Source organism: Sinocyclocheilus anshuiensis, unplaced genomic scaffold (genome assembly GCF_001515605.1).
Source record: "Sinocyclocheilus anshuiensis isolate Anshui unplaced genomic scaffold, SAMN03320099.WGS_v1.1 scaffold997, whole genome shotgun sequence".
NCBI classification, from domain to species: domain Eukaryota; kingdom Metazoa; phylum Chordata; class Actinopteri; order Cypriniformes; family Cyprinidae; genus Sinocyclocheilus; species Sinocyclocheilus anshuiensis.
The window spans coordinates 3,515,132-3,525,868 of NW_015555715.1; the positions used below are offsets into that span (position 1 = coordinate 3,515,132).

Below are 10,737 nucleotides of genomic sequence, written 5' to 3' on the forward strand. Positions count from 1 at the left end.
CTCCAAAAACTTATTTGAAACCTTAAAAGTAGACACTTTACTTACATTTAATGTGCTTTCTATGGACATAAAATCACTTTTGTAAATTTCTTTTGATGCGGACATCTTAATGTCTTTGACCCACATACAGTACATACTGTGTATATATATATATATATATATAGATATATATATATCTAGCAAAACAATAATAAAGCTTCTATTGCTTGCATCTAAAAAACACCTGCAGCATCACCAGGGTAGCTGTTCACCAGTATAGTGAAGAAATGACCCATGATCCTTTTCAGTCAAACCACCAATCACAGACAACACACAGGATATGCTTTCCTCAGGGCTCAATGGTGCCTGAATAGAAAACAATCAACAAACCACAAGAGTCTATCACTCGTTTTAGATGTTTTGTAACGGTTTGGTTAGCAGGTAGCTGTGATAAAGAACAAATAGAAGAATGAGACTCACTTCAGGTCCACCCATATCAGTGCGTACCCAGCCTGGATGCAGAGCCATACACAGGATCCCATCTGCCTCCAGGTCCACTGCCAAGCATCTGGTGACCATGTTCAGTGCACTCTGATATAAAGCAAATGCAACTCAATATCTCAACTGATATATTCACAGACATACTATTATAGCCTTCAATACAGAAAAGAAAGCCTGTTTTCGCCACAGAATAAAAAAAAGCAATTGTGATTTTTTTTAAATCTCACAAGTCAGTCTTTGTTTTTTAGAGAAAAAAGTGAGAATTGCAAGATATAAAGAAGATATAAATACATTTTTCTCTTAAATGTGAGTTTATATCTCGTAATTCAGACTTTACTTCACAGAACTGAGTTTATATTTTGCAGTTTTGAGTTAACATTTAGCAATTCTGAGTTTATATCTCACAATTATGACTTCTTAAAAGAAATTGCGAGAAAAAAGTCGCAATTAAATAAAAAAAATAAAAAAAATGTATTCCGTGGCGAAAATGGGCTTCCATAGAAAACGCTGCTTCAACAAAAGGATTAAATATATAAATATAAATATAAACATATCCAAATCGACTTTCAGAGTATACACTTATATTACTTAGTCCCTTCTCAGGGAAACTTTTATCTTGACATTGAGCTCCAGGAACACAATATCACAAACCTTTGATGTTCTGTAGGGGTACCATTTGAAACTGTTGGCACGATCACCCCAGTAGAGCTCAACTGAACCCAGTAGAGACGTCATATTGATGACTGCTGCTCTGTGGATGCCCATCCCCATTTCTTTTGCAGCTGCTCGCTTCAGCAGTGGGAGCATGGCCTGCATGACAAGGTCTGTAAGTCAGTAAGTTTTTAGACATCTGTGATGAGCGTACATATGTGCATATATTGTTTGTAGATTTAATTTGCAAAATGAAACCTTGGTGATCATCAACGGGGCAACAGAGTTGGTATGGAAGTTTTCCAACATCTTGTCTGCAGTGACTGTCTCAAGGTTGGCAATTACATTAATTCCAGCATTGTTGATGAGACAGTTGAGACCCTCCTCTTGAACAAGCTGTCCCACCTCAGATGCAGCTCTCTCTATACTCTCCTGACTTGTAACATCTAGTAACAGAGATGTCCACGATTAACACAACAGAGTCAGGTAAAAACAAACTCTAATTTCAAATACAGCTTCTTTTAGATCTGCTGTTAATAACTGGTGTCACCACCCAAAAAGTTTTTTTTTCTTCTCTCCACGGAAAGGGAGAACAACTAGGCAACATGCCCTCATCCACTAAACCATTGAGAAAATAATGTATGGTAAAAGAAGTGAAGTGAAGTGACATGTGGCCAAGTATGGTTACCCATACTCGGAATTAGTGCTCTGCATTTAACCCATCCTAAGTGCACACACACAGCAGTGAACACACACACACACACACACACACACCGTGAACACACCCGGAGCAGTGGGCAGCCTTTTATGCTGCGGCGCCCGGGGAGCAGTGAAAATCTGACCCTTCCCTATTTATATTAAGTTTAAGGCAAACACATTTGCTGTTGTTTATATATTTATAAAACTGTCAATTTCATGGTAGTTCATGGTAATATTAATCCTTTAATTCATCCCTTGAAGGATTTTTTGCACAATAAAAAAGTGTGTTGTGTTAGCTCGCCACCTAATGACCAAAAAAAAAAGGGTCATGAACCAAAACTAGCCAAGAGCTACTGATCCAGACTAGATAGTGCTTAAGTACTTACCCAGTTTAATTATATGTATGTTTTGATGCTCTTCTGCCAAACTTTGCAATTCCTATTGTAAAACAGACAGGTTAAACTTTTTTTTCTTTTATAATTATCACACATGCAATATCTATTCTTTTACAAATTAATTTATCACTAAAAAGATAAAAGGTAAATCATATGTACACATCATTATAGGTCAATAACAACCTAAAATGTTAATGTTTAAAATACGATAGTGCATGTTGATCGTAATTCTCAACTACGCATGTGCACATTCTCCTGCAGCTAATATGACTGTAAATGATCTGGGTATGGTTTCTAATGTTTGTATAGTAGGCCTAATGCAAATACTGCTGTCTGCTCAAAGCATTACCTTGGCTCCATCTGGATTGCGAGCTGTAGCAATAATCTTCCCGGGAGAGAAGCCTCCCGTTACCAGACTCTCAACTATCTGCAGCCCGAGACCTCGACTGGCTCCGGTGACCATTAGGTTTGAACAGTTTTTAAACGCATGAGTCATTTTGTCACTTTATTCGAGAATACGAGTTCAATTTCCTATCCTGAACGAGACGATACAAGTTAGATAACAGCTTGATGACGGTCTCCTCTTGAGTCACGTGATCAGGGAATCAGCTGTCTCCATTGCGTAAAGCTCCGCTTTACCAGTTATTTTTTTATTATGAAAATCCAAAGCGATTACCGGTTGTATATGTTGTTAATTTCCTTATATTGAATGCAAAATTCTTTATTCATAAACAAAAATGGCTTAAATCTCCTGTTTTTTTCCACGTTTTCTTGCTGAATTGGACTCTCGTTTCATCGCTTAGACTTATAAATAACAAAAAAAGTGAAATTTTTTTAATGCATTATGACTATTTAAAATGAGAGAAAAAGATAGGTTGTAATGCTTTTCTTTTCTTTCTTTCCTTTTTTCCGTGTAGATAATGCCATAACTTGATGTAAGCAAACCCATATGATTAGTTGTTTTTGTTACTATGATTGTTTTTATTTTTTTGTAGGAGATATAACCATGTCTCATTTCCCTGTTCTCGTATGTATTCATAAGATCTGCAATAATAATAATTTAAAAAACTCAGCTTTACCATATTTCATTTAAGTAACTTTATTATAAAATACGATCTTGTGACCCACACATTTTTTTTCTTTCCATAAGATGTCCTTAAATAATTAAACACGTTTGTTTTCGTTGAGCTCACCTTTATTTTTTTGTTCATTGTTTAAAAAGAGTCATACAGTAGGCTATCACTCGTGACATTTCATTTCGATGTCTGTTCCAGAGAACTTCTGGAGAAATGTCATGAATTGCTCAATTTGCTTTAGGAACACAATAATTAGTTATACATATATATATATATATATATATATATATATATATATATATAAACAGTTTTACAAAACAGAACAGAAAGTCCACTTATATTATCAATGCACTCAATGTTTTACCATAAACTATAGCTTTTGGGCTACTATGGACAGTACACTTACATGCCTTTATACCTTATCTACCCCTAAATAAGGTGTGTATACAGTAAGGAATATGCAACTTTTAGGGGTAGTTAAGGTACAAAAATAGAAATATATGAACAGTTTTTCAAAACAGAACAAACTGCATATTCACATAATCAGCATCCACACACATTAAACAAGCAAAGCTTTTCTTAAAGCATCACTTAACCACTGAAATATCAGTTATAGTATGTGTTCAGTTTTCATCCCAAAATGAATCTTAACTCTATTTTCCAGATTCAGTGACAGATTAAATTTAATGGCCAGGATAAAACAAACAATTGTGTTTATGCCTAATAATTTATTAAATGATTTATGTGTAACATTTGGGAAATACTAGACACTAACACTATGGACAATCCTTCATCACTAGAAGTAAGCTTTCAGTAGCTCAGTATAGAATAAGTGCCTTATAGTCATAAACATGTCTAAGAATGTGTTACTGCTTAAAGACCTTTGGTGCCAAATCATCATTTTGATTAGTATAATAGTTTATGCACCTCTAGGTGAAATGACCATGATAAACTGGTTACAGTCCTTGAAGGTTTTTGCAATTAATGTCCAACCATGAAATCTGGTTTACTCCTTTCAGTGATTTCTCTAACGTAAAGCATATAGGGTAATCATTCAATCACTCTTATTTAGAGTTATTGTTCTAAAAACAAAAACATGATTTTTAAATGTTGTTAACAGATCTATCGGAACATTTTGTACCATAAAAAACATTCTTATCAGTTCTGACAAGGGAAATCATGATAAGCAATATTCTTTAAAGCTCGTTTTTATCATTTTGAAAGGAAGAATCCTGCCTTAATTCATTGAGGGGCTCACATTCAGAGTCATGAATTAACACCAAATCAAGTGAACTGGAAGTCTACATTAGTCCTATTTCATATCTGGTCCTAAAAGACATGCAGCAGAGGACTTTTGAATCATCTAAATTACTTTTTCTTGCTCTCTGTCTGCTGCAACTAGTCCCTAGTGCCAGCTTCACTTGGTAACAGCGTGGATGGCATGTGCTAGATATCCCACGTTTGCAGACGTCACACCAGCCACAGAGATCCGGCCGTCTTTTGTCATGTATATAGAGAATTCTTTAATCAGACGCTCCACCTGACAAACAGCCATAAAGAAGACAAGCAGAGAAAAGCCAGTGAGAAAAGGCTGATAGTGAAAATAACTGAGGCCTTATCAGAGATTCCCAGAATGCACTTTCACTTGACTTGCCTGCTCCGGTTTGAGCCCTGTGAAGCAGAACATTCCGATCTGGTCAGTGACATGCTGCCAGTTATGAGTGGAGCCCTCCTTCTTCAGGTTCGACACAAGCATCTCCCTCATCTTAATGATGCGGTCGGCCATGTCTTTCACCTCCACGAGCCTAAGAGAAAAACAGTAAAGCGACCGTCTGTAGAGCTCAGTTCTCATTGGCCCATTGTTTGTGATGGGACTTTATCTCAGGACTCACCATTCTTTGCAGAGTTCAGGCGTGCTGAGAATGGTGGAGGCGATACGAGCTCCATTCATAGGGGGATTGGAGTAGATGGGCCGTATGAGAATTTTCAGCTGGGATTCCACACGCTTAGCCTCTTCAGCATCCTTACAGACCACCGTGAAGCCCCCTACACGCTCACCTGAAGACACAAAGGTACAGAGCACTGACTTTCCTATTTTTAAGTATTATTAATAATAATATTGCAGTTAAAATATAAAAACATTATCCCCTGGTTTCACAGACAAGGCTTAAGTCTAGTCCTAGACTAAAATGTAAGTCTGAGCTGTTTCAACAGAAAGAAACTTGCACTGACTGATCTTAAAATATATCAGTGCCTTTGTTTTGTCTCAAAAAGCACACCAGTAATGTTTTTTTCTAAGCACGTTTATAAAAATTACTTAAATGTCCTAATTGAACTATGGCCTAATCCTGGCTTAGTCTAAGCCCTGTCTGTGAAACCAGGCCTATATATCTCAAAGCATGACACATTTACTCAAGAAGAAACAGATTTTTTTCACTTGTTTAAGTATAAACAAGTTAAAAACTAGTGAACAAAACTTTACCTGCGTGATAAGTAAAAATGCACTTACATTGCTATTCAAAAGTTCGGGGTCAGTAAGATTTTTTTTTTTTTAAAGAACGGAATACTTTTATTCAGCAAGGATGCATTAAATTGATCAAAAGTGACAGTACAGACATTTATAATGTTAAAAAAGATTTATATTTCAAATAAATGCTGTTCTTTTGAACTTTCTAATAAACAGAGAATACTGAGAGAAAATGTAGTTTCCACAAAAATAATAAGCAGAACAATGGTTTTCAACATTGACTATAATAAAATGTACCTTGAGCGAAAAATCAAAAATGAAAGGATTAAGTCATGGCTGCTGAAAATTTAGCTTTGCTAAATTTATTTGACAGTTATTTTAAATTGTAATAATATTTACAAAATTACTGCTTTTACTGTATTTTTGATCAAATAAATGCAGCCTTATATATTTTTATATATTTAATATATTTGATTCTCACCATACAGGCCCATGTTCTTAGCAAAAGACTGGGACAGAAGAACGTTATGCCCCTGCTCAATGAAATAACGCACAGCCCAGGCGTCACGATCAATGTCGCCACTGGCAAATCCCTGGTAAGCCATGTCAAAGAACACCAGGAGATTTCTTTTCTGTTGAAATGAGAGTGAAGACACTTATTATCACTGAAACCGTCATTCATTTGAGACTGAGGACAGTCATTCTTTTATCGGTCCAACTGGTCAAACACAACTATATCTCTCTGTCACTTCACTGAGAATCTTTTCTGAGACCTGCTGTCAGCTGGATTTTGGACTTTAATTTAATGCCAAATCCAGTTACCTCGATCAAAGCAGCCATCTCTTTCCACTGCTCGGGCCTTGGGTCCACTCCTGTGGGATTATGAGCGCACGCGTGCAGAACAATCACACTCTTCTCAGGGATTTTCTGAAAGCGATTATTATTAAAAAAAATACATAAATCTTATTTCATTTGTAGGATCCCCCACACACTTTATTAGTACTTGACTATGCAGAGAAAAGGGGCATCAAAAGAAAAGACGAGCTAAAATGCAACAAATGTACAATGTTTATCCCCAAAAAGTACAAGATATAAAAAAATTTTTCTTACTGAAATATCATCCAAGGCTCCTTTAAAGTCAAAGCCACAGGTTTTGGGGTCATAGTAGGAGTAGGCCTTTAGCTGCATGCCTGCATCTCTGAAGATAGGGGTGTGGTTACCCCAGGATGGTTTAGGCAGGTACACATCCTGGGACACATTGTGGAATCGTGACTAGCCAAGAAAAAGTGAGAGAGATGGAGAGAGAGATGACTACTTGTGGTGAACTACATTTCATACATTTTAACCCCCTTACAATCAATAACCACCAGACATAACAATAGAGTCAACAGTGATAACATTATTTAAAAAAAAAAAAAAAAAAAAAAAAAGTCTCGAAATGAAGCAATCAGGCCTAACAGCATTACAAACTCAAAATTGAAGCAAAAAATGATATGAAAATGTCATACCACAAAGTTAGCACCAACACGTAGAGATCCAGTTCCAGAGATAGTCTGGACGGTGATGCTCTGTGGGCACAGAAATCTGGCAATTAACAATCACATCTAATAATTTAATAATCAAAAGACTTCCTTTCAAAATGGTTTGCTTTAAAATACTTACTCTTCCACTCTTTAAGACCGCATTATCAGGTCCAAGAGCCAGCTGAGCACAGGCCTTTGAAAATTCTGCCAACCCTCCAATAGGAAGGTACTCTTTATCCAACTTCTTAGCAGCAATCTGGGCCTCAGCCTGACAATACCAAAAATCTGTCATTTGTTTTGTGCAGGGATTAGAATATAAAAACTTTATTTGGCTGATTGGAAATGGATAGCATTATGGACAATTGCTGTTTTAAATGTAGGCCAGCTATAAAACAAAAAAAGAGTTTAGAAGAGTTTTAGAAGGTAAAATAGTAAAACCAGAGTGGAATCTAACAAGACAATAGCATAATGTATGCCAATTGTTACATTATATTGAAAGGGATAGTTCACCCAAAAATGAAAATTCTGTCATTTGCTCACCCTCCACTTGTAGCCATTGACTTCCATTGTATTTCTTTCCCCAGACTATGGAAGTCAATGGCTACCATCAACTTTTTGGTTACCAACAATCTTCAAAATATTCTCTTTTGTGTTCAACAGCTGAAAGAAATGTACACAGGTTTGGAACAATTTGAGGGTGATTAAATGTAACAGAATTTTCACTATCACTTGAAGGTGTGTAAGATATGCAAGATGGCACCTTTCGGACACAGTTGAGAACAAACGGCTTGCCCTGATCGTCTCTATAAGCTCCTACTCCGAGGTTCATCTTCTTGGGGTTGGTGTCACGCTTGAACGCCTCTGTGACACCCAGGATGGGATCAGGGGGTCCCATCTGTACCTCAGTCCACCATGAGCTGAGAATTAAAAAAAAAAAAAAGAATACTCATTTACGTTAACTATTGAGTGCAAGTATGCTGCTCCAGTCAAATAGTTATGACTGCACACTGTCATAGGAAATTGATATTTAAAAGTTAAATTATATTTTTTATGATATATAAAGTCTAATTGATATTTAAAAGTTGTTACATTTTACTTGCAGTCTTGCATAAGCATTTGGAAGTAACTGAGGTCAAACACTCGCGTGAACTCCAAAGAATGTGGAGCAGTGCCGAAGACTTAAGTTCAAACATCCCTAATATTTAAAAATAGACCACCTTGCCTTTACACTGTCTGACTCTAAAACCAATTTGCGTATACATTAGGAGAAATATCCACCCATTCTTAGGACGTCTCATTAAAATTTCTCCAAGCTGGATAAGTTTAAAGCGATTATCATTACAGAGCTTCTGTTCTTTAAACTGGAAGGAAAGTCATTAAAAGCTTGAACTGCACTGCTAAACTCCTCTACCACCATTAAAGAGACTTACAGTCATGTCTGAGTTTAAAATCTCCTCTACTGTTAAGCACGTTGCATGCCTGTATTTGTTCTGATGGGTGTCTGGCACACACCTTCAGAATGGCCACGTCCTTCTAAATAAAGAATCTGTTAGCTTGCACAGGCAAACAATAGGTCACCTCTGTAATTACCGGTGTAAAATGGGAGTATAATTCCAATCTAAACCCCACCTACATAAAGTAGTGCAGTACTCCTATGAAAAGAGGTGTACAGCACTCCACCCTCTGCATCAGAACCAATCATGCGTCATGCTCACACACTACCCATTTCAACCCGGCTCTAAATGTCAATCACCTTGTACCGATCAGCAACTAGAACTACAATCAAAACAGTACTACGTGCACAGTTGCTCCTCTCACTTTTTTGCATTTGAGACACACTGCTACTTTTTTATCCTCAACAACAAGCAAAACCCAAAATGCAAAACATTAATTAATTACAATAATGTAATGTTTAAGGAGCATTTGGGGTTTTATGTAGACATGCATGTTTCTGACTGAGAACGGGCTGTAGTGATTGGCCAGTTTGGAAGAAGTAGGTTTAATGAGGTGTTACAAGAGCATGTTCTTTTTATCATGTTCCTCACAGATAACTTCAGTCACATATATTTAAGTAAACCCAAAACGGACAAATAAAAAATAATAATATATATATTAAAAGTTAAAAAGAAGGATAAAAAAGGAAATGTAAATACAAATAATAAACTAAGCAGATATAAAAACAAATTAAATAAAATAAGCACATAAAATAAATGAATACATTTATGAATTAATATGTTCTTGAAGTAAAATATTTAAATGTACTGCTAGCTGACAAAAAGTTAAGAGAAAATTACAAATGACTGAACAAGTAGATAAAAATTAGCAGACAAAAATAAATTAAATGAATGAATAAAAGTAAAAAAAAATTTTTTTTGAAGTACCCTAGCTAGGTGCCTGGCAACCTGCATCAACAGTGGTTATTGATGTAACTTTATACTTTCACTAATAGAAACAGCAGTAACAGAAATAAAAATCCTTCTAAGGTGGCTGCTTTGTTTAACTCGCACTAATCATGCTATAATACCACCAAACGGACACAGAAACATCTATGAACCATGAATCAGACCTAGATTAGTCCTAGGTAAGGTAGCCAGTTAGGCCTAGTTGAACCTGATATATCTGAAATATCTCGTCAATCTGCTGATCTCATGATATAATAACTTCTGACATTGACCGACATAATATGGTATTAAAATGTCTTGTTGAAAGATAAAGTATAGTAGTATAGGGGCAGGAGGCAGGGTTTCACCTAATAGCATATGTAACATATACATAGCAATTTTTTTTTTGTTTGTTTGCTTGTTTTGTTTTTAGACACACACAAAGAAAAACAAGTAGATAGAATAGAAAAAGTTTTCAATAACTAAAAATAACTCTTTAAGTGAGTTAAAAGTTAAAAACTCTCGTTAAATATCGAAGGCATTAATGCATTTATAACTATGTTTCATTATAAGCACAAGGGCAATATTTCATGTGTTACAGTAAAGTGGCATACTGTAACTTTCAACGGTGCTGTGCTGCTCTAATGCTCAGTCCGCTAACTTGCTAGCACAAACTAACTTGGAAACAGAGTGGTTACATAAGAAAAATAAAGTCTCAAGTTACCTTGCACGGAGTTGTAGGACTGCTAAAACAGGGGCCTGAGCCCCGACACTAGTCAAAATCTTGGTGGATTTCAGCAGGGCCATTGCTGGAAGTGCAGATGACTTGGTGGAAGACAAACGCACACTAGCTGGCGACTTGAACTTGTCAGCTGCTTGTGTTGTTTATAGCGCCTCCAAGGACGTTGTATTGCATAGCGGCTGGAGACAAGAGGTAGTGCAGTAAATGAGACAGGTGTGAATGGGACTGAGACGTGGGCTAGACTAGAGGACTGGACAAGCAACTGGTCTAATGAGATTCATACTAGATTGAAGAAGTGGTTTGTCTGTATATTCCTGCTGGGG

At 36.4% G+C, this 10,737-nt stretch overlaps 2 protein-coding genes across 2 annotated transcripts; both read right to left on the bottom strand.

Moving 5' to 3' along the window:
• Positions 1-163: 163 nt before the first annotated feature.
• LOC107672287 (C-factor-like) lies at positions 164-2,788 on the bottom strand. Its single transcript, XM_016465421.1, has 6 exons — positions 2,575-2,788; positions 2,217-2,268; positions 1,390-1,577; positions 1,132-1,290; positions 460-570; positions 164-345 (listed from the first exon to the last, which is right to left on the bottom strand). The coding sequence occupies exons 1-6, from the start codon at positions 2,719-2,721 to the stop codon at positions 232-234; spliced, it is 771 nt and encodes a 256-aa protein (XP_016320907.1). The 5' UTR covers positions 2,722-2,788; the 3' UTR covers positions 164-231.
• A 1,434-nt stretch (positions 2,789-4,222) lies between these two features.
• On the bottom strand, positions 4,223-10,562 carry LOC107672286 (aspartate aminotransferase, mitochondrial-like). Its single transcript, XM_016465420.1, has 10 exons — positions 10,397-10,562; positions 8,052-8,208; positions 7,431-7,559; positions 7,277-7,336; positions 6,879-7,040; positions 6,591-6,695; positions 6,250-6,400; positions 5,194-5,359; positions 4,956-5,106; positions 4,223-4,841 (listed from the first exon to the last, which is right to left on the bottom strand). The coding sequence occupies exons 1-10, from the start codon at positions 10,477-10,479 to the stop codon at positions 4,719-4,721; spliced, it is 1,287 nt and encodes a 428-aa protein (XP_016320906.1). The 5' UTR covers positions 10,480-10,562; the 3' UTR covers positions 4,223-4,718.
• Between the last annotated feature and the right edge of the window lie 175 nt (positions 10,563-10,737).